At 52.7% G+C, this 27,994-nt stretch overlaps 13 protein-coding genes across 13 annotated transcripts; 9 read left to right on the top strand and 4 right to left on the bottom strand.

Moving 5' to 3' along the window:
* Positions 1-336: 336 nt before the first annotated feature.
* Positions 337-1,219, top strand: M409DRAFT_30540 (uncharacterized protein; the record flags this gene model as incomplete). The annotated part of the gene is made up of 3 exons (XM_033809973.1): positions 337-764; positions 820-976; positions 1,034-1,219. 3 exons carry the CDS (start codon positions 337-339, stop codon positions 1,217-1,219), a joined length of 771 nt encoding a protein of 256 aa, XP_033659893.1.
* Positions 1,220-1,780: 561 nt separating this feature from the next.
* Positions 1,781-2,251, top strand: M409DRAFT_30539 (uncharacterized protein; the record flags this gene model as incomplete). The annotated part of the gene is made up of 1 exon (XM_033809972.1): positions 1,781-2,251. One exon carries the CDS (start codon positions 1,781-1,783, stop codon positions 2,249-2,251), a length of 471 nt encoding a protein of 156 aa, XP_033659892.1.
* Positions 2,252-2,939: 688 nt separating this feature from the next.
* On the bottom strand, positions 2,940-5,009 carry M409DRAFT_34931 (uncharacterized protein; the record flags this gene model as incomplete). Its single annotated transcript, XM_033810337.1, has 5 exons — positions 2,940-3,782; positions 3,844-4,244; positions 4,296-4,518; positions 4,574-4,904; positions 4,966-5,009. Coding segments are annotated over 5 exons (1,842 nt in total), but the record flags the coding sequence as incomplete, so codon positions are not given.
* A 311-nt stretch (positions 5,010-5,320) lies between these two features.
* On the top strand, positions 5,321-6,226 carry M409DRAFT_30537 (uncharacterized protein; the record flags this gene model as incomplete). The annotated part of the gene is made up of 1 exon (XM_033809971.1): positions 5,321-6,226. The coding sequence occupies one exon, from the start codon at positions 5,321-5,323 to the stop codon at positions 6,224-6,226; it is 906 nt and encodes a 301-aa protein (XP_033659890.1).
* Positions 6,227-6,837: 611 nt separating this feature from the next.
* M409DRAFT_71345 (uncharacterized protein) lies at positions 6,838-8,607 on the top strand (the record flags this gene model as incomplete). Its single annotated transcript, XM_033819127.1, has 7 exons — positions 6,838-7,043; positions 7,105-7,188; positions 7,240-7,423; positions 7,490-7,650; positions 7,716-7,947; positions 8,012-8,323; positions 8,407-8,607. 7 exons carry the CDS (start codon positions 6,838-6,840, stop codon positions 8,605-8,607), a joined length of 1,380 nt encoding a protein of 459 aa, XP_033659889.1.
* Positions 8,608-8,837: 230 nt separating this feature from the next.
* M409DRAFT_71344 (uncharacterized protein) lies at positions 8,838-11,976 on the bottom strand (the record flags this gene model as incomplete). Its single annotated transcript, XM_033819126.1, has 6 exons — positions 8,838-9,430; positions 9,483-9,861; positions 9,910-10,565; positions 10,618-10,805; positions 10,858-11,332; positions 11,955-11,976. The coding sequence occupies 6 exons, from the start codon at positions 11,974-11,976 to the stop codon at positions 8,838-8,840; spliced, it is 2,313 nt and encodes a 770-aa protein (XP_033659888.1).
* Positions 11,977-14,158: 2,182 nt separating this feature from the next.
* On the bottom strand, positions 14,159-15,106 carry M409DRAFT_38018 (uncharacterized protein; the record flags this gene model as incomplete). The annotated part of the gene is made up of 2 exons (XM_033810846.1): positions 14,159-14,396; positions 14,457-15,106. The coding sequence occupies 2 exons, from the start codon at positions 15,104-15,106 to the stop codon at positions 14,159-14,161; spliced, it is 888 nt and encodes a 295-aa protein (XP_033659887.1).
* An 831-nt stretch (positions 15,107-15,937) lies between these two features.
* On the top strand, positions 15,938-16,670 carry M409DRAFT_30532 (uncharacterized protein; the record flags this gene model as incomplete). Its single annotated transcript, XM_033809970.1, has 3 exons — positions 15,938-16,085; positions 16,138-16,280; positions 16,338-16,670. 3 exons carry the CDS (start codon positions 15,938-15,940, stop codon positions 16,668-16,670), a joined length of 624 nt encoding a protein of 207 aa, XP_033659886.1.
* Positions 16,671-17,481: 811 nt separating this feature from the next.
* On the top strand, positions 17,482-18,036 carry M409DRAFT_30531 (uncharacterized protein; the record flags this gene model as incomplete). The annotated part of the gene is made up of 2 exons (XM_033809969.1): positions 17,482-17,762; positions 17,823-18,036. The coding sequence occupies 2 exons, from the start codon at positions 17,482-17,484 to the stop codon at positions 18,034-18,036; spliced, it is 495 nt and encodes a 164-aa protein (XP_033659885.1).
* Positions 18,037-18,574: 538 nt separating this feature from the next.
* Positions 18,575-21,974, top strand: M409DRAFT_30530 (uncharacterized protein; the record flags this gene model as incomplete). Its single annotated transcript, XM_033809968.1, has 2 exons — positions 18,575-19,755; positions 19,808-21,974. 2 exons carry the CDS (start codon positions 18,575-18,577, stop codon positions 21,972-21,974), a joined length of 3,348 nt encoding a protein of 1,115 aa, XP_033659884.1.
* Positions 21,975-22,401: 427 nt separating this feature from the next.
* Positions 22,402-24,282, top strand: M409DRAFT_30529 (uncharacterized protein; the record flags this gene model as incomplete). Its single annotated transcript, XM_033809967.1, has 1 exon — positions 22,402-24,282. One exon carries the CDS (start codon positions 22,402-22,404, stop codon positions 24,280-24,282), a length of 1,881 nt encoding a protein of 626 aa, XP_033659883.1.
* Positions 24,283-24,703: 421 nt separating this feature from the next.
* M409DRAFT_38027 (uncharacterized protein) lies at positions 24,704-26,838 on the top strand (the record flags this gene model as incomplete). Its single annotated transcript, XM_033810847.1, has 5 exons — positions 24,704-24,841; positions 24,895-25,689; positions 25,739-26,402; positions 26,482-26,614; positions 26,703-26,838. The coding sequence occupies 5 exons, from the start codon at positions 24,704-24,706 to the stop codon at positions 26,836-26,838; spliced, it is 1,866 nt and encodes a 621-aa protein (XP_033659882.1).
* A 91-nt stretch (positions 26,839-26,929) lies between these two features.
* M409DRAFT_30527 (uncharacterized protein) lies at positions 26,930-27,973 on the bottom strand (the record flags this gene model as incomplete). Its single annotated transcript, XM_033809966.1, has 1 exon — positions 26,930-27,973. One exon carries the CDS (start codon positions 27,971-27,973, stop codon positions 26,930-26,932), a length of 1,044 nt encoding a protein of 347 aa, XP_033659881.1.
* Between the last annotated feature and the right edge of the window lie 21 nt (positions 27,974-27,994).

Below are 27,994 nucleotides of genomic sequence, written 5' to 3'. Positions count from 1 at the left end.
AACGATTTCAACATCACAATTTCGTTGAACGACCATTGCACTTTCATTCGTGATCTTTGACTCTGACTTTGTATGAAGCAGTAGCTGCTGCGGTAGGTCTTGGCGAGTCCTGTCGAACATGTCTATCTCCGACCTGCTCCGTGATCTCCGTTTCTGTTGAATGTAATCAGAGCGTCTGACTCACATCAGCGAAATGCTAGAGCTCCATTGTACTATATGCTGCCTGTGCTGGCCGAAGTGAAGAACGGCACGACAGCAGATGTGAAGTTCTTAGCTTGTGAGTGTAGAAGTATCAGCACCTTTCTCTGCCTGCTGACGTTCCAACTCTCACCCACTATGGCGACGATTCTCGTGACTGGTGCCTCCCGAGGCCTGGGACTCGAGCTTGTGAAGCAACTGCTGGATTTACCCGCAGCCACGATCGACAAGGTCTTCGCGGTGACGCGAAGCCAGCCCACTCCTGGCCTGCAAGAGCTCGTGAATTCGTCTCCGGATCGTCTTACAAACGTCATGATTGAGGACTTGTCCGACCTCTCGCGTGCGACACAGGCCTCGAAAGACATCGAAGCCGTACTGCAAGGACGCGGCTTGGACATACTGGTGAACAACGCGGGCACGGCTGTGGAGTGCCCCAGCGGCATCTGTTCAATGACGAACCAAGAATTGCTGGATGTGATGAACGCCAACGTCGGTAGCGCTCACGCTGTGACAACGGCCTTCATTCCGCTACTACGAAAAGGAGGCCACAGAAAAGTAGTGAACATGTAAGTTCTGTTTCTGATGTTTGGCAATCTATCTCGCCTTGCTGAGGACACAAAGGTCGAGTGCATTAGGGTCCATTACCCGGTACGACACATACCAGTGGGCGACTACATACTCATACAAAATGTCCAAGGCAGCAATGAACATGCTTACTGTCCAATATGCGTTGGAGTTTGACAAGGAGGACTTTACCTTCATAGCACTCTCACCAGGGGTAGGGCTACGACACCTTCGAACATGTGGCAGGGCCACGGCTGACAATACACCGCAGTGGATCAAGACTGACCTGGGCGGCCAGAATGCCGATATTGATCTTGAAGTTGGCGGCAAGGCGATCAGAGATATAGTGCTCAGAAGTGATAGAACAGACAATGGCAAGTTCCTCTGTATCCGAGTGCCGGGCTGGGAAGGGCACAAGGGAATGAATCAATACGATGGGCTTGAAATGCCTTGGTGAAACATCTGGCTGCCGTTCTACATACATATGCGCTCGAGAGTGTGCAATGGTTGCAGAAGGGGCTTAATTAGTCCTTTGGTAGGGAAGGACCAGCTCTAGTCGTCCTAACTTCATTCGCTCCATCATACGCACTTCTCGTTCTATCTAACGTCGTCCTTGCGTTCAACACCTCCATGTTGGCAGCAGATGAGGGGCGCTCATCTAGTCGTAGGGTGTATCACCAGTCTGCCAAAGTTGAGTACACTAATAATGGCAGCATTAGCACAGCACCTGAGCGGACTTGACGGATCTTGTAAGACTTCGGGTTCGATGTATGTTTATGGAAACCTTCTCATCGCTCAAGTTCTCCTTTGACCGAGCCCGGGCTGTCAAGCAACGGAGATCGCGGAGCGAGTGTCGTGAAGTCCGCCGCTGTGCGGAGTCTGTCACTACTTACGGTGGAGTTCAAAAGCCTGCACAAAAGAGGGACCATCTGACTGCTGTTATCACTCAAAGGCTTTACACACGCAATTGGATAGCATTCAAGCCGAAGAATCCAAAGGAGCGAGCTCTCACAACAATATGCCCAACGCCGGTGGCCTGACAGACCGCGAGGCTGCAATAGATGCAGTCATACGCTTTGTGTGTGCACTAGACCAAGGAGATGCTGAGCTTTCGGCCTCATCTCTCACCAAAGACTCTATCATGGACCTTACACCATTCCGGAAAGTTGGCATGGAGCGTGGAATCGCGGAAGGGAGGGATGCTATTGTGAAAGTCCTTATGGACGCCGTTGGAAAGCCACTCGACACAACGCACAGTGCGACCAACATACGATGCACCGTCCAAGGAGACTCGGCTGAATTGACAACTTGCGTGCTCGCTCAGCATTTTCGCCGCGGCGAAGGACCTTCTCCTGAGTTTCAAGACTACTACCTATTCGGCAACCAGTACGCTGCTCAGATTGTGAGAGATGGAGAACTTTGGAGAATCAAGAGGTTGACCATCACACCGGCATGGGTTGTGGGAAATCCCGAAATCATGAATGTCTAATGCGTACATACCAATGAAGGCCACTTGGGTTGGGGGGGTGTTTGGAGATATTCTTGTGATGTGTCTTGCGCCAATGAAACAATTGAACTAGCGTTTCCCGTTACAGTTCAGGAATTGCGCCAGGATGAATACCAGAGTTGTTGAGGGTCCACAGGGTTGACAACGGTTGATTGATGTCCAGGGTGGGTAGCAAGTCGTCCTGAAACCATGCTGACGGTAAGTCATTTGTGAAATCGCCTTGAACGAATGCCGAGAGCTGGTTGACGTCTCGTTGTTTGTCCCCTTCGTCTGCTTCAAAACCCTGGAGGGTATCATCAGGGGGAGTGGTAAACAAATGAGAATATGCGGTCACGTCCGCCTCCGAATCAATGCGATTACCGCTCATATTACCCTCCAGCGGCCAAGAGCTACCAGCAACGCTCACGGCAAGAGGCAGTGAGCTATTTGTAGACGTCGATATTTCGCCGTGACTGTTTCGCATGCGTTTCTCCCCACGGGATTGTTCAGGTGTCCATCGCCAATCACTGAATTGAGGAGGAAACGTCTGACAATCCTCAACACTTGACCTCTCAAATGTCGTCGAGGTTCGATTGCATCCTTGTGAAGGGGGCATTGGAGGCTGTTGCGGTCTTCGGAATGAGCCAGTGTGTATTGCAACATCCCGTGAGACCCCAGTTACGCCCAGAAATCTTTTCGAGATTACACCAAGCACATCGGCAGCTTTCCAGGCGTCCACACTCTGGTCTCGCGTGGAGTGGAAAATCCTTGCACTGTTCCCTAAAGCTTTGATCATTTCCATGTTTGACGGTAGACCTTGGGAGCTAGTGCTGGTCTTGGACGTTCGTGGTGTAGAAGTTCCACCCAGGCCTAAGTTGAAGAATAGATAGGTGCTGATTATAGCTGCGGCCAGCAGGTAGTCGTGTATCGCCAAGGAAGTTTGGTAGTTGGTGAGTTTCCCGAAACGCCCATCGATGGAAAGGACTTGATCTTGAGTGGCCTGCATCCGAAGTATTGAAAGTGCAGAGGTCAGACACACTTTTGTAGAGTACAAATGTTTGCTGTCTTTCGTCTCTCGGCCGATAAAGTGGCTGTGAATGACACACAGAGACTTGTAATGGATTGCAGCGAGGCTGAAGCGAGCAGAGCAGAGTACAAATGAGTCCTGACTCTGCAATCGGCCGAGTTTGTAGTATTCAGGAACAGCCTCGTACGTCTGTCTCAGCTCGCGGTCTATCTCCAACAGTCTCTGGCAGTCGATACTGGGCTTGCGGTTGACTTCAACAAGTGCCTGGGCGAATCCAAAAGCCAATTTAGTCTTTGCAATGAGATAGGAGATCTTAGTCGGTTCCGAATCAGGCTGCACGGGAGCCAGCGTGGAGCAACCTTCGTGGAAAGTATCGTCGTCGTGCATATTGCGTGGTAAGTCGATTGGCTGGCTGTGTAAGTCAACCATTGATGGTAGGCCCATCTGGAACGACATCATGATATCTGATTGTCGCAGGTATGCCCATGCCCTTCGCCGCATCTCCGCCTTCGGACGTGTTTATGTTAGCGTAGTAGATCCTACGGCGCGATCGGGGAGAAGGACCAACCTTGAATGGTGACTGGCATAAAGTAGGTTGTGACGATTGATGATAGCCCATTCTCATCGCCAGTCGAATGATAGTCCCGGTAAGCACCCATATACTGGACTTTGCATCTCTGCTAGAGACATATTCTCCGTACTGGTGTAGTATGAGTGCCTCGATGAGGAACTCGTGGGGCTGCAGATAGTCCGCATGGACCAAGCAGTCAGCCAAACGCTGGCGATAGGCGACGGCAAGGCCCTGGCATTTCCCTTTGAAATGTGTAGGCTCGTCATCTTCGCGCAGGTAATCAAGGCTAGCGATTCGCAAGATGGCAAACAAAACAGCAATCCAGACGGTCGTCGTGCTATCAGGATCTTGCCAAAAATGCTCATACTGGTTTCGAAAGCTCAGTTCGTGGAGAATGTCTGCAGCTTTGGTTAACTTTCTTGATACAGGGACACGGGGACATAACTGACAGAGAGGCGGATATAGATGCGAGAAGAACCTTGCAATCATCACGTCGCAAGACTCTTTCGAAGGTAGACCCAGAACGATTTCTGCTCTGCTGGCATTTCTACTAGAGCCAAGCAGTAGTGTAGGTGCGGGATCCTCTGAGAACGGTAGGAGTGGCAAAGTTGCTTTGTTGTTCTCCTCATATCGTTCATGCTGTGCGTGAAGGTACGCACGAACCTCCTGGATCTGATGATGGTAATTGTCAGTTCAGGCGACTGACCAAGACATGTTGGCATCGTACATCATGAAAGACTGAATCCCAACGAGCTTCGTCCACCGACTGTCGTGTCCAGTGCTGGACGGCTGGTAAGGCGCTACTATGCGTGTCTTGCTCGTCCCTGCCCTCGTCTCGGGGTTTCTGATTGCTGACGAGCTCTAGTACGATTCGCTCAAGGTTGGCAAGCTTGTTCAACGCAGGTCCGAGAACCTCAGGTGGCACAACATCGCTAGTGCTTGGTGACGAAGATTGCCGTGTCGGGGTGCTCGGGCGGGCAGAAGCGTACTGGCAGGCAGTGATATTTCCTCTGTGGACGCAATTGGAACATGCAGGTAGGCCCCGATCGCACTTCAATCTTGACCAATAAGTCAGCGTCAAGTCTTGAGTCCTTGCAATCTAAAGGTACGAGGAAGTACTTTCTACGACGGCAAGGCCAACATGACGGAGGTATTCTTGCACGTGCACGCTCGTCTCGACGTCTCACCATGTCTGCGATGCTAGCAGGACCAAATGAGGAGGGATTCCGGGGATACGAGTCGAGATAAGCTGCAAGTCGTAGACTTCGGACTTCGCGGACCTGAAAAGGATTGGAGCACGGAGAACGCGGAGTGGGTCCGGTGTTAAGCCTGACGCCCCTTTTGGAGTGGTTTCTGTCTCCAATGTCTTCAGTAAGATCGCATTAGGTGACCACAACCAGTGACAACGCTTGGTATAAATGAGCAGAATTATATTCCTTGGAAACTTTGGGCAAAGATAATCGATTTTGCCACCATGACCACAGTCAGTCAACGCCCGGTAGATTTCTTCTCAGACGGTCTACGGATCCGCGGCACACTGTTCTCCCCTTCCAGCTGCAGCAGTCCTGCAAAGAAGCATCCAATTGTTGTCTTCGGCCATGGGTTCGGAGGCCTGAAGGAATGGGCGATACCAGAGACGGCCGAAGCATTGGCTCAAGCCGGCATAGCAGGACTTTCTTTCGACTATCGCAATTTTGGCGACAGCGAGGGTATGCCAAGGGAAGAAGTATCACATCTGGGACGCTTGCAGAACTGGCAAGACGCAATAACATACGCGCTAAGTCTGCCGGAAACCGATGCACAGCGCCTAGGCATCTGGGGTACCAGTCTGGGAGGTCGTGATGCTCTCGCTATTGCCGCCGTTGATAAGAGGGTCAAATCGGTTCTTGCACAAGCTCCATTGATCTACTGGACAGAATCAAGTGCAGCTCGGATGGCCGGATATGACGACGACCTCGTGGGCTTCCGCTCCGATCTGGCAAAAGATCGAATGAACAAAATGAGAGGCGACGAGCCTCAGTACGTCCATTTCGTGAGAGGGTCTGGAGATGATATCAAGCAGAGCTTCATTGAATCCTTGACGATGGGAGAGCGTCGAAGTTTCTATAATCGGATCACGTTGCAAAGCTACTCGCCCACTGTACTGATGGACGTGTCGAGTTTGATCTCGCGCATCTCTCCAGTCCCAGTACGCTTTGTCTTCGCCGAAGATGATACACTACCAGGCCAGGTGTGGGCTTATGAGCTGGCAAAAGAGCCGAAATCTCTCATCAAAATCAAAGGCCATCACTTCTCTCCGTACATGGAGTCCAAGTCAAAAGCCATTGAGGCTGCGAGAGATTGGTTCATCGATACTCTCGTAGTGCGTGATGCCGTCTAACAGTTCAACAAGGGGTTCATTCTCGGATTTGAGCGTGGATCACTCTTTTTTAGCGCTATCAGTGGAGTACGGAATTAGCTGGTCAGCACCAAGGACAGCTCAGTAGCACTTGGCGCGAAGAGGAAGCAGCGATACGACATCATCTTGTTTTCCTGACGAGCGTATCACAGAGCCATTGGTGGCATAGGCAGAAGAATGAACTCAGAATAGCCAAGACTGTGGCAGCTTCATGGCAACTCGCGGTTTCCCCTCTTCAAACGTATCATCTGATGGACATCTTTGGGCTACTTTCGGGACGCTAAATGTAAACGTCGCCATCCACCGTCGCCGTCTACCGAGTAGGGAATGTCTTGCGCCGTGGCCGACATCGCCACATCCCCAACTGGGGAGTATGGAGTCCTCCCTGTTACGACGCGACCCTTTCTGGAGATCTCCGCTTCACCTGCAGCGTGCCTGGTAACACCAATCACTTTGATTCGATAATCATATTCAATAGATAGCTGACTCTCTCGATCTTCACTCTAAGCGACTAGCGGTTTGCTTAGTCGAACCTTTACTACTTTCTCGACCACGTAAGACTCTCCTGTCTCACTGTTGCTGCCCAAGTCAACATGGCGGAAAACGAATTGAAAAAAGGGGAGACTTGTGAACTGCGGGAGTTCGTTCAGTCGACGAATACCCTCAATGCTGCTACCGATGTGGACGATGAAAGCTTTCGTCGTCATTCTCGCAGCCTCGTCCGAAAGCTGGACTGCACAATGATGCCGTGTATCTGGATCTTGTACATGTTTAACTATTTAGATCGAAACAACATCAGGTAAGTCGTTGCTTTGGCATAGCCGCAACAGCTCTTGAGATACGTGCTGATGTCTCTACAGCCAAGCAAAGCTCGGCGGTTTCGAGAAGGATCTGGGAATGCACGATGACCAGTTCAACACCGCAATCTCCATTCTCAATGTTGGGTGAGTGGCGTTGAAAGACCGCGCAATAGACGCTGCTCTGACGTGTTGAAGATACGTCCTCATGCAGCTACCGAGTAATATGATCCTCACTCGAGTCCGGCCTTCACTGTACTTGCCATTCTGGGTCTGCATCTGGTCGGTATTGTCAGGCTGTACCGCCGCAGCGCGAAATTTCGACGACCTGATAGCGATACGTTTCCTGCTTGGCATTGCAGAAGCGCCCTTCTTTCCAGGGGTATGTTACGAGCGTGGCCGATGTCTGTGAAGAGGAGAACGCTGAAAGGTTCTGTGCGATGCAAAGGTAGTATTCCTTCTTTCCTCGTGGTACACGAAAAGAGAGCTTGCGTTCCGAACATCGATTCTTTACTCTGGACTTATTCTCGCAACAGCCTTCTCCGGTCTCATTGCCGCTGGTGTGTTTGCGAACTTGGACGGCTCCCTAGGGATCGCCGGTTGGCGTTGGTATGTTACCCGAAATCACCACCTGAGTCCCATTTTCAAGTGCAGGCTGCTGAGTCTAGACATAGGCTGTTCATCATCGAGAGCTCGATGAGCTTCTTCTTCGGACTACTCGCAGTCTTTCTCCTGCCCGACTTTCCAGATAAAGCTTCTGGTCTGGGTAAATGGCTCTTCACAGAGGAGGAGAAACGCGTAGCTGTACTGCGTCTCCAGCGAGACCGAGTGTCTGCGCCCGAAGAGTCCCACTCGTTGTGGTACGGTCTGAAGCTTGCGGTTATTGACTACAGAATGTGGATCTTTGTGAGTACCCTTTGCTTCGAAATCAATGGAACAAAAATTTAGAGATTCTAACCACGGCACATAGGTCCTGATGTTGACTGCCAATCACTCCGCATACGGCTTCAACTATTTCTATCCCACCATCGTGAAGGGTTTCAATCTCGGCTCAACGACCCTCACTCTCGTACTCACGGCACCACCATATATCTTGGCTACCTTCGTAGCATATGGGGTGGCTTTGTCAAGCGACAAATTCCAAGAAAGAGGCTGGCACATATCCATACCGATGTTAGTCGCGGTGGTTGGCTTCATCATATCGGTCGCCACACTCAACATCGCGGTGCGGTATTTCGCGTCGTTTCTCTTCATCGGTGGTACCTTCTCCACCAATGCCACTGTCTTTAGCTGGGCCTCCTCCACCCTCAATCAAAGCCCGGAGAAGAAAGCAGCCGCAATTGCCCTCATAAACCTTTGGCCCAGCTGGGCAACATCTGGAGTCCATATTTCTTCCGCGCTCAGGACGCTCCAAGATACGTACTTGCTATGATTCTGATGATGGCATTCGCGGTACTGAGCGTTATGACTTGCATGGTCATGAAATGGTCCCTTCGCCGAGCGAACGCGAAGGTGCTGGTCGAGCATGAGGGACGTGAGGAAAGACCAACTCTATTCACTTTGTAGTTGCATCGAACGTCGAATGACAGAGCTGAGTAAAAGCTATACAAGCCGAACCGAGCAAGGCCGCGCTATAAAAGTACAGATTAAGAAGATTAAGCAGGAAGACAATTAGGAACATTCAATCGTGAGATACTGCCTTGCAAAACCAGACTACAATATATGCAGTGCCAAGTACAAAGAGAAAAGAGAACGTGGATGCGATAGGAGACTGCTTGCAAGAACATCTTCCAGCTTTATGACTGAGATCCTATGCTTCTCATGTAATTCAACGCCGAGCCATGCATGATCCATGGTATTTGCCCAGCCTGATACGAGTGATCCAACATTGCGTGCCACGTTGTCCCATCGCGGCTTCGCACCAGCATCGACAGCTGCTTCCCTGGCTCTATGCTTTCCACCCCTAGCACGCTGACTTTATCGTCAGGCTGGAGCCTGTCATAATCGAGAGGATGCGCAAAAGTCAGTGCGAGTATTCCCTGCTTTTTCAGATTCGATTCATGGATTCGGGCGAAGCTCCTTGCAATCACCGCCACGCCCCCGAGAAAGCGAGGCTCCAGAGCTGCGTGCTCACGGCTGGAGCCTTCGCCGTAGTTGGTGTCTCCGATAATGCACCACTTCACGCCGGCTTCCTTATACGACTTTGCAACCTCCGGCACTGTTTCGGTCGCTCCGGTAATTTGATTTATGGCATGTCCTCGAGTTTGTGCTGCGGCTTTGATGAAGCCGTTGTCAGCAGCGTTAAGCAAGTTATTCGAGATGTTCTCCAGGTGGCCGCGATAGTTGTACCAAGGGCCAGCTGGTGAGATGTGATCTGTCGTGCATTTGCCTAAGATCAATCAGCTGTGAAACGGCAATCATCTGCTTGGGGAGATACTCGCCTTTCACCTTGATTAGGATCGCCATGTCTTCCGAGTATCCAACTTTCCAAGGTTCAAATGGAGTCAGAAGTTGAAGCCTGTCGCTTTCGGGCGAAATTGCCATGTCAACAGATGAGCCATCGGCCCCTGGCGCTTGATAGAACGTCTCGCCCCCTGAGAAAGAGACGGGCAGCTCGTCGGCTGTAGGCGACGAGAACTTGAAGGGCGCACCTGAAGGTGTAATGATGGAGTCACGAACAGGGTTAAAGTCCAAAGTTCCAGCGTATGCAAATGCAGTAACGATCTCTGGTGAGGAGACGAACGAGTGTGTGGCTGGGTTCCCGTCGTGCCGACCTACAAAGTTACGATTGTAAGAGCTGATAACAGAATTCGGTTCCCGCTACGAGTACATTAGCAAGGGATTCGTCGTATGGGGTGAAGTACTCACAAGTTCAGCTCCTTCTCTGTTCCACTGTCCAACACAAGGCCCACATGAGGTACTCAAGACAGTCGCACCGGCGTTCTCTATTTCGTTTAGTATACCTTCCTTCCTCACGGTGGCTTGAATCTTCTCGCTACCAGCCGTGACCAGCATTGGAACCTTGGGCTGCAACCCTGCCGAAGATGCCTTCTTGACCATATTGGCAACCTTCTTCAAATCCTCATACGAGGAGTTCGTACAGCTTCCTACCATTGCTTGAGAAAGCTGCAGCGGCCATGAGCTTGCGTTGACGTTACCAGCAAATTGAGAGAGAGGATGCGAAAGATCAGGCGTGAAGGGACCGTTGATGTGAGGCTCGAGTTTGTCGAGGTCGATCTCATAGACTTCGTCGTAGTGGTGATCACTGCCTTCGTCTGGCACAACCAGGTTCATGTTTTGGCGAGCCGCATCAGCAATGTATGTTCGATCTGTGGCTGCTAGATAACTCGTCATAGCATCTGTGAATGGGAATATGCAAGACGTCGAGCCAACTTCGGCAGACATGTTGCACACAGTAGCCATGGCTGTTGCCTTTAGTGTTTCCACGCCTGGGCCAAAGATCTCGATGACTTTGCTTTTGCCACCTGATACGGTGAGGATGCCGGCGAGTTTCAGAATTATGTCTGTTGTTATTAGTCAAAATCAAGCAATCCTGAAAATTGCAATAATCCCTACCTTTGGAACTAGCCCAGCCCCTTAGTCTTCCTGTGAGCCTGACGCCTGCAATCTTTGGACACTGCAGTTCCCAAGGCATGCCGGCCATGGCGTCCACGGCATCTGAGCCACCAACACCAACGCCCAGCATACCAAGGCCTCCAGCATTGGGTGTGTGAGAGTCCGTGCCGATTATAAGGCCACCTGGGCTGCACAACATCAGCACACTGGATGAAGGATAGCGATAGAGTGAATATTCACAAAGCATAGTTCTCAACTATGATCGTATGAATGATTCTAGATCCTGCCTTCCAATAGCCGATTCCATACCGCTTGGAAGCCGAGCCTAGGAACTCGTATACTTCACGGTGCTGCTGTCTTGCATTCTCCAAATCAATCTCATCGCCGTGCTCTGCAACGATCAAGTGGTCGCTATGAATGCTGGTTGGAATCGCCGTCTTGGATAGTCCTGCTGATATGAACTGCAACAACGCCATTGTCGCTGTCGCATCGTGGCACGCAGCCCTGTCTGGACGGAGCTTGAGGAAAGATTTGAGTGGCGTGACATCTTGCGTCTCGGGTTCCCAGAGGTGGCTGTAAAGTATCTTCTGAGACAGTGATAGTGGTTTGGTGATGCGTCTGCGGACTTCGCGGAGTCCTTCTTGCAGGCGAGGATAGGGTAGGAACCGATCAGGCTCCAGGTTGCTCAAAGGCACGCCGTCAGGATGTGTCCACGCTCGGTGTTGAGACTTATTAGTCGTTCCCGCATGACTTGCATGATTCCGCCTGTGGTAGGAGAGGCTCCTCGCAAATCGCCTGCAGCTTAGTCGATCCACATCCAGTAATACAGAGCTCCGAACGCTCGCCATGTTTGCAATAGGGTTTGCAAGCTTTTCATGCGAGAAACAGAGTAGAAGCAGATTCTGCTAGAAGCCAATGTTGTGGGATTTGGTTCCGTGAAGCTTTGATTGGCATTCTCGTGGAAAAAAGCGCAGCACGCAAAGGCGGATCACAATGGACGGCGTCCTCCGCAAGCCGGACGGAGCTCTCCTTCCCATAGGAAGCCCCCATCGGATCCGATGCAGTCAACGACATGTGAACTGCCAATAGGCTCCGTCTTCGGCTTCCTAAAGCCATGTCCCATCCGATTGAGGGAGCGACAATCACTTTCTAATCTTTCCTTCTTTTAGTATCTTGAGTCTTCATCTTTGCAAAATCGACCATTTCCATATGCAAGCTGACGGACAAAATGGCGGGAGACTTACTACCAGAAGGTGCATACGACACCCATCACCACATCTTCGAACGTGAGAACCTCCCTAATCCTTAATCTGGAAAAAGCGATTTTCCAAACTTACATAGCACATAGCCGAGACACATCCATACTCAGCGGATCGCCATATGACGCCCCTTCGTGCCTCAGTAGACCAATACGAGGCGTTCAGACAAAGCCTTGGATTATCTCGCTCTGTTCTCGTCAATGGCCTCTCTTATAAGGACAACTGCACCCCATTGAAAGTGTTTCTCGCCGACCTGGGTCAGGATCGTACCACTGGCGTGGCTGTCCTCTCACGGACAACCACCGATGCCGAGATCACTGAACTCCATAACGCAGGGGTCAGGGGAATCAGGCTCGACCTGTACTCTCAAGGAGCAATGATGGATCTTGAGAAGCAGATTGAGATGTTGAAGTTCTATAGTGCACGCATTGCGCCTTGGAAGTGGAGTCTCGGGTTTCTGCAGTTGAACGCATCTAACTGGGAAAGTCTAGCCTCGTTGATACCTACATTACCAGTGAATGTGGTAGTGGACCACCACGCTTTGTTGAAAGCGAAGAGTAAACTCTCCAACGACGAAGAAGTTGCTACGCAGCCCGGGATCAAAGCGATTGTGAAGTTGTTAAAGGGGCAGAATTTCTGGATTAAACTCAGCGCACCGTATCGTTGCTCGGATGCCGCACCATACTACGAGGACATGGAAGAGATCGTGCAAGCCCTTGTCAACGCAAATCCTCACAGAGTGGTCTGGGGTAGCGACTGGTAAGTTGCACGCATCTAATGCAACGATGTATCTTTCGTGATCTGACATTCCTCAGGCCACACACCCCAAGAATGTCACTCAGGTCAAAGGAAGAGGCGCTGCAGGAAGTACCTTTTCTCCAAATAGACGACAGAGCTTGGCTGACGAGCTTGAGGAGGTGGCTTACCGACGAAGAATGGCAACTGTTGACGGTGAAGAACCCACAGAAGCTTTTTGGGAAATGAGTACAGAAGTAGGCTGTTCAAGTCCTTGACACAGTGGGAAATCCAATCGAAGCTGTTAAGCGCTCGGTATATGTCATAAGATCCCATCCTCTATCATCATCTACTTCACGGTCGTCTTTCCTCAATTCAAACAAGAAGCTCTCTTGGTTAAGAACAGCAGGTAACTTGAAGAAAACCACCATGCCTCTCAGAGACGAGAGTATCAATTTGGCCGAGGCGCCCTGAAAGTTTCTTAACCTGTGCCGTGCATCGAAAGAACGACAAGTCTGGGCAACTGCCAAGGCTGTGACTTTGGTCAAGCCAACAGCCACCTTTGTCGTCAAGACGAAGTCCTTGGCGCCAGGCACTGAGCGCCAGAACCTAAACCCATTCGATGAGCTTGGTAGCACCGTGTAACGTCATTCTCGAGAGCGGTCACTCTAGTCGATGTTGGCAGCGCCACGAAAGCATTGCTCACCGGACTTGGTGCAACCTGTGAGGCTTGTGGCATAGGTCATTAGGGGAACAAATATCTTGGTAACGAAAAGGCTACACAGAAGCCAAGTCTCCGATCAGCATCTTCCTAATGGCATACAAGTAGAGCTGCCAGCCCCAACTAAGATCTAGCCATTCACCTTCTCCCACAAGCCATCTCAAAAACGGACATCCTATTACTCTGCCACCATGCGTCTCATACTCAGCACCATCCTCGCCCTCGCGGCTCTCACCTCATCCACAGCAATCTTCGAACGTCAAAGCGACTGCTCCCAATATGGCGAATACCCCGAGTACACCGGCCCTTGCGAAGCCACCATTGTGGATCAAGTGGTCAAAATTGCCGTGAGACGGGATGGTCAGGCTGTGTCAAATATCCATGTGGGTTACCTCGAGGCTGGACGTGATGAACCGAAAGGCTTGCTGACTTAAACTCAGCTGTTATTTGTCCTGCAAAGGGCTGTTCGTGTACGAACTATTGAGAACTGGGGTCGAGGTTCGCGAGGCTCAAGGATGTGATTTCTCTACCCCGGAAAGCTGCTTGGCTGAACACGAGGAACATCTTCGTAGGCTCAGCAAGAGTAATGCATGAGGTGAAAGATTTTGCTCAATTGCCCTGCTCTTGGTTTTTTTTTTTCTCCAGAATTCGATCTATATTCTATCACGTTGGAAAGTCTGCTCGCTGGGCGCCGCGCTGCATCGTCAGGATCGAAACACCAGGACCGTATGGAGGCCTGTCTATCCATCGTCAAGCGATCCACTTTGTAGAACGTACTTCCACAGCCTCGCCATCTTCGCCAAAGCCAAACACAAGCATCTCACTCTCAAGCAGAATAAGGCCACCCAATACAATTCGCCGTCAACAACAACGAACCCTCAATCTGCGTCTTCTTCGCAAGCAACTCCTCCACATCCCAATTGCACCAGACGAATCTCCCCCTGAGGAACCTGGCTTCGGGACTACAGAGCCAGACGGCGAAATGCGAAGGGAGGTCGACGGTGCCGAAAGATATGGGGGGACCGCCGGTTTTGCCACGGCTAGATTTTGTGGCCATTTCGGTGCTTATTATACTGGGACGATCAGTTTCAAGACTTGATGAAAGGGCAATTGGTGGGGGGCACTTACCAACACCAGGATGCATCGTCACAACATGCAAATCCTCCTCTTCCTTCCCCAAAATCTCCAATAACTTGACTTCCGCAAACTTGCTAGAATTATACACCGAGTAGTTCTTCGCCATGGCGTCGATTTGGATGGATCCCGCACTCACAACGATGAGAGTTGAGCCTTCCCGACGGCTGGGGAGAAAGGAGTGCGCGAGGTTGAACACGCCTTTGACGTTGACTTCGAAGGACTTCCACCACTCCTCCGGATCTGCGTCGACGAGAGGCATTGGTTCGGAGAGGTAGCCCGCATTTGCTAGCAGGACGTCCCAGGGACCGATTCCATCAGCGACTCGCTTGACGGCGGGTAGATCTTGGATGTCGACGGCGTTCGTCTGGATGGTCGTTGCTCCTCGCACTGCGTCTTCAATCTCTGATTTCGTCTGCTGTAGCACAGCATCTCGCCGACCCAGAATTGCAATTTTGGACGCTCCAGCTTCGGCGAAGGCTCGTGTCATGCCTTTGCCGATGCCTGAGCCACCACCTGAGATGACCACCGTCTTTCCAGAAAGCTTCAACTCGGGACGGACACGAGGATCAATAGCCGCATACGTATCCTTATGCCAGGTCTTGGTCAGAGAGAAAGTCGATGCTTTCGCAGCTGCCATCTTTGCTTGCGTGGCGTAGAGACGGCGGGAGATCATAACCTAGAAAGCCTGAGTCTGTGAGTTGGCTTTGGATGATCTTTGAGCGTTTGTTTCGCGCAAAGAGGTGGCATGTCGTAAAGAACATCATGGACTGGCTTGATGTATGTGTGCAGTGACTAGTGGTCTATGCTGTTTGGCGAGGCTTTATCAGCGCATCGCTTAATTCTTGGCCGCCGGAGCAAAACGATGTTTCTATCCCCAATCACCTCTGTGAGGTGACACCCAAGTCATGTCGGTCGACTGTCGTGTTTTGTACCCCTCATAGCTTTCTGAAGAGTAGATGTGTTGGCATTACTGCCGTTCAAATTTTCCGTTTAATCTGGCGGTCGAATGAGTGGGAGAAACCAGCGTTGGAGAGTCTCGTGGCAAAGTATTTACAAACGTAAAGTGTGCCGAGACTTCAGTGGTGCCGTAAGAGACCACAAGTCGGACAGCCCAGAGTCAGCTCTTGACAAGATATGTTTGAGCCGTGAGCACGAGATTATTAAAACGCCGTTCAAGAAAGCCGATCCGCCCAAGCCGACAGCCTTTGAAAGAAAGCCGAGAAAGCCGGAAGTAGGCGTGGTGTTCATCAGCCTTCGGGACTTTGAGGGTGATATTCATCATCAGCTGCTCAAGTCTCGATGCGAACGCGTGGCTAGGCCTCATGTTGATGCGAATCCGGCAAAGATGACTGTAATCCCAGAATGTCCTCACATGGTATATATGCCTGAGTGTCCAACCACCAAGATGTATCAGCTCTTCCATACCATCTTACCTAATCATCAAACATTAGAAAGACTTTGATACGCCATGCCCGCCACCGAAGTCCTATCTGCGCCCTTCAAGCCCGATACCAACCCTCAGCAGCTCCTGCGAGTCGTCGAACCACTCCCAACTGTGGGCAGAGTATTCTCGGGCTTCGTACATGGCAGGCCAAATCAGATGCGGGCATTTCTCGGTACGTATTCCATCGACAAAGGTGTAGGATCCAGTCACTGAAGCTTTGTTAGACTGGGATTCGGTAGAGGCACACGAGGCGTTCAACGCTTCGGATATATTCCCGCCATTCGTCGAGGATTTCAAGTCGAAAGTGGCTGGTCCTTTCACGCTGTGGCATGTCGACTTCAAGCCTTCACTGGAAGCACTGCACAATGTATGTGAAGCTTTCTCACATGATGGGATACCAAACCGAGCTGACAACACATTCCAGACACAAACCGCTCCAGTCACCGAGGTTCTCACGTTCTACTTTGCAGGCACGCCTCCCGCCGACTTCATGGAGAAAGCTTTTGCCTTTCGAGAGGTTCTAGCACAGCAGACTGGGTTCGTCGACGTAGCTCTTGGTGTAGCGCATGAGGAGGTCGAATTTGAAGGCGAAAAGGGGCATCCTCTGGTCGTGTTGGTGGGATGGAAGAGCGAGCAGGATTGGAAGACATTTGCCGAGTCTGAGGAGTACAAGGAGAAGAATCCGGGTTGGAGTCTGGAGAAAGGCGTACTGCGTGGCTTCGAGATGGAGGTCGTGACCCTGGAGCCTCTCAAGTAGTGGCAAGCGTGGAGAGTGTTGTAGATTGCGTAAATTCTCCGCTCCCCGATGCCGTTCAAGAACCACCATGCCAAACGTCCAAGGACATGCTCTCATCGTACCACCCGCTCAGCGCCAAGACATGCATTCTCAAACATGGTGATGTTGCTGAGACAGAGACGAAGCGCCGGCTGACATGTGAAGTTCCCCAAGTGAAGCACTCGCAGCCAATCACGACCCCTGCTCAACCCGCGACATCAAACGTCAGTGGCTTCCCGGAAACGAAAGCAGGGTCCGCTGCACCAGTGAACTCTATCTGCGCGCGGTTAGGAGACACGCCCGTCTTCAGAAATCATCCGCCGGGGGAGAAGCATTCGCGCGCGGCTGTCGTTGTTGAACAGCCTTGTACGAGGAAAAGGTCATTGTGCCGAGCGGTACAAAGGATACAGGATCACGGTACGCTGCTTCATTCATTCCACAAAGCCCGCATTGTTGACATTGTTCGCGGCTGCCCATTGCTCTTCGTCCTTCTTCTTTGTTTGCAGCATTGTTGGCGGTGTCTGGCACACTCGAACCGACCCTATTCCCACCAGCAGCCTTTATAAAGAACCCGACCTGCGAGAGTGGCTTTGTTCTAATTCGATAATCGCGCCTAATAAGACCGCCCACATCCTCGTCCAAGCAGCCGCGACCCCGAGTCTCAGATCCAGATCCAGATCCCAACCAATCTTGCACTTCCTGCTGCAACACCACGGCGCACCTCGCATCCCTTTCAAGAGCTTGAGATATCCGGCATACTCCAAGCAAACACCGCATACAACCAGCAAACATCATGGGCGTCTTCGACATGGTCCGCACCCGCAGCGGCCACGGCGGCGTCGCAGGCGGTCTGGCGCGCATAGTGCTGCGCTTCCTGCAGTTCATCCTGGCCATCACCGTCGCCGGGCTCTACGGCGTCGACCTCGCCAACGCACACAAGGCCGGCGCATACACCGACGGCAAGTGGGTGTTTGCCGAAGTCGTGGCCGGCATGTCTGCTGTGACCTGCCTGATCTATGGCGCATGCTTCTTCATCCCTGGCGAGAAGTTCTTCGCGTGGGATTGGGTTCTCTTGTACGTTGTCCCCCTTCTCCCCTCCCACTTGTCTTGAACATGGCTAACATTTTCTCACAGCATCCTCTGGACCGCTCTCTTCGGCCTCTTCGGTAACATCTACATCGGCGCCAAGCCCACCCCGGAGCAGCACGGCCAGCAGCGAATGAAGAACGCGGTCTGGGTAGACCTCGTCAACATGCTGCTGTGGCTCGCCTCGGCCATCTACTCGACCATCATCTTCTGGAGGAGCAGGAACAACCGGACATTGCACACGGGTCGGGGTAAGGTCTGAGAAGGATCGTACTGCGGCTCGGCGGCGATGGGCACGACGATGGAGCATGGCATTGTGCCTGGTTCCACGGCGGCCTTGATGGTGGGGAAGTAATGGGATGACATTGCTGTGAGGATGGCTGGACTATTCTTGCTTGTGCTTGATACCCTGGTGCTGTACCGTTAGCGTGGAGTAGTTAGTGATGGTGAACAAGACAGATCTCCCAACTTGTGATATTTCATTATTGTTGTGGTGAAGAAGATGTAACGGTACCTATGTATACTGGATGATTTAATATTGATATTGCCATGACGACAAAATGTCTTGGGCGACCCGTTCGTGATCTTCCGCGCATCCATTCGGGCTTGGCGGATGACTGGCAGCTGGCTGGCCTCGCCCACATCACCCACTTCACGTGCGCCGGCCTGGATCGTCATCTCACCCCAAACAATCCCCAATACCCCCCCATTGACATCCTTGACGACGTGCACGAGACGATGAAATAGACGAATAACCCCTCCCATACTCCCTCCCCGCGGCATGAGGCCGCTCCGCCGACATGTTCCTCCAGAACCTCGTGCAGAAGGCGCAACAACTCATTGATCCCGCCGTCCTGCCTGGGCCCTTGGGCTCCCTCACTTCCTCCGACCGCCCCTCCAAAGCGCAGCTCTTCCGCCACCAATTCCGCCTCCCAGACAGCCAAAATCCCCTCTACGAGATCACCGCCGAACTCACACTCCCCGGGAAGAGCCATCGCGGAGGTGGTGCGTCCAAGAGCTGGGATAAGAGCAATTGGGATCGAGACCGGGGCACGCATTATGTGGGACAATTACATTTGAGCGAGCAGTTTCTGTGCTTTTCCACGGTGAATACTTCATTTGCGAATACGGCGAGCACGAGCGCCAGCAGTGCTTTCACGGGAAGAACACACGGGACCGGACCGGCGGGCAATGGCTTCACTCTGCCGCTCTGTGCAGTACGAAGGGTGGAGAGACTGCACACTCAGAGTTACATGTTTGCATTGTCGGTGACGACCTGGAATGGCTTCGATGCGGGCGGCGAGGGGAAAGCTGGTGCTCCTTCACCACCGAAGCTCACGGTTCAGCTCGAGGGGAGCAGGCAGCAGTGTGAGCGGTTCTGTGATGGGCTGAAGAGAGGGTTGAGGCAGGGCATCAAAGAAGTTGACAACATGCGGACGGTGGCACAGGAGTGTTATTCGGAGTACTTTCTCTACGACGACTTCGATGTGACCCCTACGTCGGAGAAGCCTGACGGCACGCCACGGAATCCGCCTGATACTGGACTGGGGAGTGTGTTCAAGTATCCGGGCAATTCGAAAAAGCTGCGAGATCGGAGCAAGATGAGGTTGTGGCATGAATATTTGCGGGAGAACGGCAGAAACACGACCCTGGTACGGCAGCCAGACTTCCACCGACTGATACGAGTTGGACTGCCGAATCTGCTGAGAGGTGAGATCTGGGAGCTTACGTGTGGATCGTTCTATCTGCGGCTACAAAAGCCAAAGCTATACCAGGAAACACTCGTCAAACACGAGGGAGAGGGCTCGTTGGCCATCGACGAGATTGAGAAAGATCTCAACCGAAGTCTGCCGGAATATGCTGGTTTCCAGAGCGAAGAGGGCATCGGCAGATTACGACGGGTTCTCACGGCCTACAGCTGGATCAACCCAGAAGTCGGATACTGCCAGGCCATGAACATCGTCGTGGCCGCATTGCTGATGTACGTAAGTCCACCCGAAATGTCGTTATCCAAAGCTAAGTCTACTTTCCAGCTATCTTTCCGAATCGCAAGCTTTCTATGTCCTCTCCATTCTATGCGACCGATTACTACCAGGATACTACTCCACCACCATGTACGGCACGTTACTTGATCAGAGGGTTTTCGAGAGTCTGGTCGAGAAGACGATGCCGATCATTTGGGACCATCTCGTTAAGAATGATGTGCAGCTTTCGGTCGTATCTTTGCCATGGTTCTTGTCACTCTACATCAACAGCATGCCGCTGATCTTCGCCTTTCGTGTGCTGGACGTCTTCTTCCTCGAGGGGCCAAAGGTGCTCTTCCAAGTCGGCCTCGCCATTCTACGAATCAATGGGGAAGAACTGCTGGATGCCACAGACGACGGTACTTTCATTTCAGTGCTAAAGTCATACTTTGCTCGACTGGGCGAGTCTGCACATCCAAAATCCGAGAACCCCAAACATCGAGCTATTACCAACTTCCAGGCCCTCATGGTGGTCGCATTCAAGGAGTTTGAGGGCATCACACAACACACCATCTCCGAGCAGCGGTCGAAACACAAAGCGGCCGTATTAGAGAACATTGAGTCCTTCGCCAAGCGAACCTCGATCAGAAACCTCGGACCAGAGAGTAAGAAGCTTTCGACGAACGACCTTGGCTTCCTCTATGACCGCTTCTATACTGTTCTTTATGAGAGACAGCAACGATCGCAGATCATACAGGCCGAGACGGATCGAAAGCAGAAACAGGCCAAACTAAGAGCTACCGAAGTCGTCACTGGTGTGTCTGGCAATGCACCTGAGATGGGTCGTGTTGCTCTTGGGCCGAGCTCCTCACAGATGGATTACGACGCTTTCAGAGAGTTCCTTGCGGGTGTCTCGAAGTGGGCGGTAACCGACTCTCCTTCATCACCCAGCAAGGAGGACAGATCATCGAATGGATACTTCGCCAGCGCACTGCGAAACCGATCGGCCAGTTTCTCACCATGGGGCACAGGACCAGAACCTGCAGATCACGACTTCATGCAACGCCTATTCCGGAAATGGGATGCTGATGGCAATTCTGCCTTGACTTTGCAGAATGTGGTGACGGGCTTGGCACCAATCAAGGGTAACCGCGACATCATGAGCAGCATCGAGTACTTCTTTGAACTCTACGACGACGACAATGACGGCAAGGTGGATCGAGAAGGCATTCTACGCATCTCGGAAGCTCTGCTGTTCTTGTCCAGGCGAGGTGTATCTAGTGGATTGGGTCCTTCGTCCGGTGTGGAGGAGGTGAAGGGACCAGATGGTCTACCCATGTCCAAGGACGAGCAATTCCTGAGTGCTGTCTCGGCTTTCATAAGGAGATGCTTTGAGTATGCGGATCCAGATCATCCGAGCCGGCAGGATGTGGATGGTGCTGCAGATGGGATCAAGAACTTGGATGTGAAAGAAGATGACCTGCTCGATCTTGGGGAGGAGAAGAAGACCACAGAAGACCATCCACTATCGGATAACTCAACATCTGCAGCGGACGACTCTGTGCTGGCGCGTCCTTCGACGAACTCCTTTGGACAGACAGTATCGAAGAACGCAGAAGCGAACGCAGCACTCGACCCTTCCAGCCCAGTGCACATCACTCTGCCGACCTTCAGGATGTTGGTGCTCGCGGATGAATCACTGGAATCGTTCTTCGACTCTGGCTTCGCCAACTCCTTCCATCTCGCCGATGCTCCTCTCCCCTCGTCAACACTCACATCACCTTCCTTCCTCAACCTCCACAATGCTGCGCCTGCGAACTCGGCGTCTCCCCTTCCAACTATTAGTCCAGGTGGACCCGGCGCGGGCGTCGTTGCGCCCGGAAAAGGTCTTCGTGGCATGCTCGACAACATTGTCACCGATGGCATGCGTGTCGCGGCTGAAGTGCGACGGCGCATGGATGAAGCACAGAAGGAACTCGATCGAGGCGCGACTACGAGAGGTACGGAAGATGAAGAGGACGACGAGTTTGAGGACCACGGGAGGGATTTGCTGGATGTGGCTGAAGCTGATGCCGTTCCCGAGAGGCAAGGCGAAGCCGGAGGTAATCTGCTGGACAAAGACGTTGTTTCGAGTCCTACCAAGGCCGAAGCGGGAAGTAGTGCGGCGAGTGTCAAGAGTACGGGCAGTACAGGCATGGGCAAGGATGTGGAGAAGAGTACGATGTTTGAACGATAGATGTCACTTGTCGCAGGGGACGTTGTGGAGTTTATGGGGGTTATGTGGGTATGAGTATGAGGTATGTTACGGTGTTTTGCGTATGGCATAGGGCTTGTGCCAAGAATTATGAGAGTATTGAGGCATGCGATTGAGATGGAGAGGGATTGAGGGTCATAGAGGTAGCGGGAGGAACGACGATGCAATGCATTACCATTGCTGCTGCGTGTCATCTGTTGCTGAGCCCATGCTCATGCGCGTTTCCCGTCTCTGATAAAATATATTCGGCTCATGAGCCGATGGGACGGACCGTGCGAGTGCCGAACGCCGGATCCTCTGCGGAACTCTGATCTCGTGTCCACGGGTGGCACAGCACTTCGCGAAATTTTTGGCCCGGCATTGGAACATCGACAACCACACGTTATCATCCCTTCAAGTCTGTACTAAGATGAAGCGAAAAGTAGACGACTCCGCGGCCCACAATGACTCCTCAAAGAAGCGCCTGGCCACCCAGGATGGCATCCACGCCAACTTCCGCAATGGCCTCTTCGAGCAAGACACAGTACAAGGCTACGCCAGTGAATACGCCTCTTCGGGACCCTACAAACATGCCGTCGTCTCCGACTTGATCAATGATGATCTTCTCCGCTCCGTGAGAAGTGAAATTCTGGACAGCATCCACTTCACGCCGAAAGAAACCGACATCTACAAGATCCATCAATCGGGCGACCTGGCGAATCTGGATGGCCTGCCTGCCTCGGCGCTGGAGAAACTGCCTTCGCTGCTGAAACTGCGGGATTCGATGTATAGCTACGAGTTCCGGCAGTGGGTCTCGCAGGTCTCCGGGGCGGGACTTTTAAGCGGCACGAAGACGGACATGGCGGTGAATGTGTACGTGCCCGGGTGTCATCTGCTGTGCCATGACGATGTGATTGGGAGTCGGCGGGTCAGTTATATCCTGTATCTGACGGATCCGGAGAAGCCGTGGAAGGCGGAATGGGGTGGGGCGTTGCGGTTGTATCCTACTGATGAGGTGGCCGGGGAGGAGGGGAAGATGTTTAAGCTGCCCAAGACGGAGTGGACGAAGGTGATACCGCCTGCGTGGAATCAGTTGAGTTTTTTTGCGGTGCAGCCCGGGGAGAGCTTTCATGATGTTGAGGAGGTTTATCATCGGGTGGAGGGGGGCGAGGAGGATGATGGTGGGAGGGTGCGGATGGCGATTAGTGGGTGGTTTCATATCCCGCAGGAAGGCGAGGAAGGGTTTGCGCCGGGTCTGGAGGAGAGCCTGGCGGAACGGAGCTCGCTTCAGCAATTGCAAGGCAAGGCCGCGCAGTTCGATGAGCCTCAGTATCGGTGGATCTCTCCCACAGGACGACCCGAAGACGATGGACCGGCCGACGAGCTCACTGAAGAGCAATGCCAGTTCTTGATCCGCTTCATGACTCCCAACTATCTCACGCCAGACACTGTGGAGGAGTTGAACGAGCTCTTCACCGACGAATGTGTCCTGCAACTGACGAATGTCCTGAGCGAGAAGTTCTGTGTGTCGCTAAAGGCGTCACTCGAACAAGGCTCTGCATCTGCTCTGCCGTTCTCGACTTCGCGGCCGCCACACAAACATCGCTATCAATATCTTCACTCTGCCGCCAACACTTCTGGAGCAAGCGCTAGCGACGCGGCATCGCCCTTTCAGCAAGTCCTGGACGAGCTGCTACCAAGCACTGCCTTTCAGAAATGGCTATCCCTCGTCACCGGCCTCACGCTGAAGAAGTGCTCCGTCCTCGCCAGAAGATTCCGTCGAGGCCTCGATTACCAACTCGCGCAGGGCTACGAAGGCGATGAACCACAGCTCGAATTCACCCTCTCCGTCACACCCACCACCGGCTGGGGCGTCGATGACGAGGCAGACGGCGAAACAATCGGCAACACCGCAAAGAAACCCAACGACTCGGACGAAGACAACGTCGGCGGCTACGAACTCTACATGGCCGGCGACGACGCCGACGAAGACGAAGACAACAACGCCTCCGACGACGGCGTCGTCATTCCCCCAAACGCACAATCCAACACCGGCGCCGGCCAACGCCGCCCCGCGAAACAAAAGAAAGCCGATCCCGCAGTCTACCAAGCTGCGGGCGACGATGAGGACGATGGGATTCTGTTTAGCAATGCAGCGGGTTGGAACTCGATGAGTCTGGTGTTGAGGGATAAGGGGACGTTGAAGTTTGTTAAATATGTTTCGGAGAGGGCGCCGGGGGATCGGTGGGATTTTACGGGGTGTTTTGAGGTTGAGCCGGAGGAGGATGAGGATGGGGATGGGGAGGAGTGAGCGGGGTGGGAAGGATGGGATGGGATTGTGGTTAGATCTACTACAACAACAGTATCTCCCAAACTGAAAATAAGACACCGGAGATGGATGGTGGAGAAAGTGTCTCAAAGAAACGTGGGGCAGCTCCTCGTCAATGATCACGAACCAGATCGTCACACTGCATCCCAGCCGCACGCCGTCCTTGCCCGAACAAGTTACAACCAACAACACTGTAACCCGCAAAGGATGTAAGATTGCCGGAACACGTGCATGGTGTATGATGCTCGAATGCCGCGAAGGATTCAAGGTACGGTTCAGCTCGTGGTTTGTTGGTGATACATACATATGTTGGGGTGAGCTGAACTTCACTTTGAGAGTTCAATTTTTCCTTTCTTGCTTGTGCGAGTGTCTGCTTGGCGAACTAATGGTCAGCAACGGCATCATGAGGGTGCTCAATGTATTGGCGTTGACCGGTCTGGCGACCGCGCTCGCTGTTCCCCTCGAGCGGAAAGCGGAATATGCGGTTCATAGCGAACATTTTGTTCCCAGGGGATGGCGGAGGTTGGATACACCACGCCCGGTAAGAACCAAGAAGCATCGACTACAGACGTAACTACTAACGCATATCTGCAGGACGATACAATCGCCCTTCGACTCGGCCTCAAGCAAGGCTCTTTTCACGAATTAGAACGACATCTATACGAAGTCAGCGATCCGGATCATCCTCGCTATGGACAGCATCTGAGCCATGGTGATATTCAAGGTCTTACGAGGCCGAGTGAGGACGCTCTGGACGCTGTGCATGAATGGCTTCAGGAGAACGGCATCTATCTTGACCGAGTTCAGTACAGCCCGGCGCGAGATTGGCTTACCGTCGCCCTTCCTGTGTCTGATGTTGAGGATCTCCTCGATACGAATTATCATGAATACACGAATGACGAGGGTGTGAGAGTTGTTAGGACCACGAAGTACAGCTTACCACGCTCTCTGCATGAGCATGTCGATGTCGTTCAACCGACGAATTACTTTGGCAATACGAAAGCACTTGGAGCATCGCCTTTCGGTATGGGAGATTGGAAGTCTGGCGGCGACCACCAGCCTTGGCACCATGGAGGTTCCGGCTCGCAGAATCTCAGCGCCGTCTGCAACGAGACTGCCGTGACGAATCTCTGTCTGCGAACGCTGTACAAGACCGTCGACTACGTTCCTCAGGTACCTGGGAAGAACTACGTCGCCACGACAAACTACCTCAACCAAACGGCGAACTACAGCGATTTTCACATCTTCATGTCAGAGCAGAGGAAAGACGCAGATCCAAGTTATCAGTACAGCTACCAGATCGTAGCGGACGGGGTCAATAATCAGAACATGGAACCTCCTGAAGCATTGGAAATGGGTCTTGACCTAGAAGCAAATCAAGACGTTCAAGTAAGTTCCCACTCACCGGTACCACACCTCCTACTCATACTTGCACAAGACAGTCGGCGGTTTCGTCTACCCTACACGCTTCACAACCTACTCAACCGGCGGCCTCTCCCCCGTCTTCACCCCCGACCTGCAATACCCCACCAACGGCAACGAGCCCTACCTAACCTGGCTCTCCTACGTCCTCGCACAGAAAGACCTCCCATACGTAATCAGCACATCCTACGCCGACGACGAACAAACCGTCCCGATCAACTACGCCCGCCGCGTCTGCGCCGAACTCGCACAACTCGGCGCCCGAGGCGTAACTCTCCTCTTCGCCACTGGGGACTACGGCGTCGGAACAAATGGAACCTGCCTCTCCAACGACGGGAAGAACACCACCAAATTCCTCCCCATGTTCCCCGCCTCCTGCCCCTACGTAACAGCCGTCGGCGGCACCCGCAACATCCCCGAGGAGGTCGTAACCTGGGATGAATCCAACTCCTTCGTCTCCGGCGGGGGGTTGTCGAATTACTTCCCTCGACCAGCATACCAAGACGGTGTTGTGGAGAAGTATCTCGGCGAGATTGGAAGCTTGCATGAGGGGTTGTATAATCGCACGGGTAGGGCGTATCCAGACCTCTCCGCGCAGGGGTATCGGTATCAGATTGTCTATGCGGGACAGACGTTTTTCTTTGGGGGCACGAGTGCGGCGGCGCCAACTGTTGCTGGTGGTAAGTCTGTACCCTACACATCCCCTACTTAACTCCTGTTTCCTTTCTCGGAGACAAGTGCTGATCCAATGAATACTAGTCCTAACGAACGTCAACGACGCCCTCCTCGCCGCGGGCCGTCCACCGCTCGGGTTCCTGAACCCTTGGCTGTATAAGAACGCCGGACGGGCGTTTAATGATGTGAAAGGGGGGAATATTTGGGGGTGTAATACGTAAGTTCTTGCCTGCGCTTTCAAATAGCAGATCTTTGAAGAAGATGAAGAAGAATAAGGGAGCTGACTGTTCTGGTGTGTGGTTCAGGTCTGGATTTCCGGCGAAAGAGGAATGGGATGTTGCTTCTGGGTTTGGGACGCCGGATTTTGGGAGGATTTTGGGGGATTTGTTTGGAAAGGGCGGTGGTGGTGAGTATGGAGGTGGACATGGTTGGAAGGGATAGAATACCCTGTCCGGTGGTATAGAAGTACATCCAGATGGGTCCAAGCACCGTTTTTAAGACCTGATACAACTGACGATCAACTCGTTGTCAGTCAGGTATCTCCAGGCAAGGTCCATCCAACAACGAAATTCCCCTGTCCACAGCAATATACCTGATCCCCTCGAAACGCAACATCAAACACCCTCTCCGCTTCCGCGTAGCTGTGAACGTAAGGATTATCATCAGAAATCCGCTCCGGCTGAACGCCATATTCCAACGTGTTCATGATAAGCCAAGCATCCGAGGTGGAGTCCTTTTTGTATATCTGGACCGTGCCGTCATACTTTCCGATCGCCACTCGCGCAAGATTGCCCTGGCCATCGGATACGGCGTCGACAGCCCTGGCCACGGTTCGGGGCCCTTCGATGCGGGTTTTCACAGTGTCGTCGGTCATGTCCCAAACGGTGACCGAGCCGTCGGAGCAGGCGGCGATAAGAAGACGACCGTTAAGGTGCATGTCTGCGACGCCAGCTGCGGTGTTGAGTTTCTTCACGACCGCGCCGGTGTTGAGGCTTAGGATGTGCACTGTTCGGTCGCCAGAGCCGACGATGATGGAGTCGCCCGCGAGTTGCACGGCGTTGATGGCGGCGTTGTTGACGGCGTACTCGGCAAGTTTTGAGAAGGGCTTGATGATACCATCTTCGCCAGCGACATGTTGGAACGACTGCGGTAGCGAAGATACGTCCCGAATCTCACGACGATTCCACACGCAGACTTTCTGGTTTCTGCCACCAGTAACAATGTAGCCATCATCAAACGACAAACTCAAGAGAGTCTCTTCATGAGCACTAGCCACAGTCCCAATCTCCTCTCCCGTAGAGAAGTTGCAAATCCTCAAGACGCCATCGACGCCTCCAGCGATTAGAACGTCGTGCTCTGGCCGCTGGTCGAACTGAAGGCACACGATGCTTTTTTCGGGTCCTCTGATGATTGGTGGGATGAGACGGCCAGTGTCCAAGTCCCAGCGGCGGATTGTCGTATCTGCTGAGCCGGTCACCATATACTTCCCACGGATCTGCAGGGCGTAGATGGCTGCTGTGTGGGCTTCGCTGGCATGTTCCTCGGACGGGATCTGGAATTTGGCGACGCTGCTCATGGCGGATTCCGGTATGGCTTT

The sequence above is a fragment of the Zasmidium cellare genome (genome assembly GCF_010093935.1).
Source record: "Zasmidium cellare ATCC 36951 unplaced genomic scaffold M409scaffold_66, whole genome shotgun sequence".
Taxonomy (NCBI): domain Eukaryota; kingdom Fungi; phylum Ascomycota; class Dothideomycetes; order Mycosphaerellales; family Mycosphaerellaceae; genus Zasmidium; species Zasmidium cellare.
This window is presented reverse-complemented; position numbering and strand designations above follow the sequence as displayed.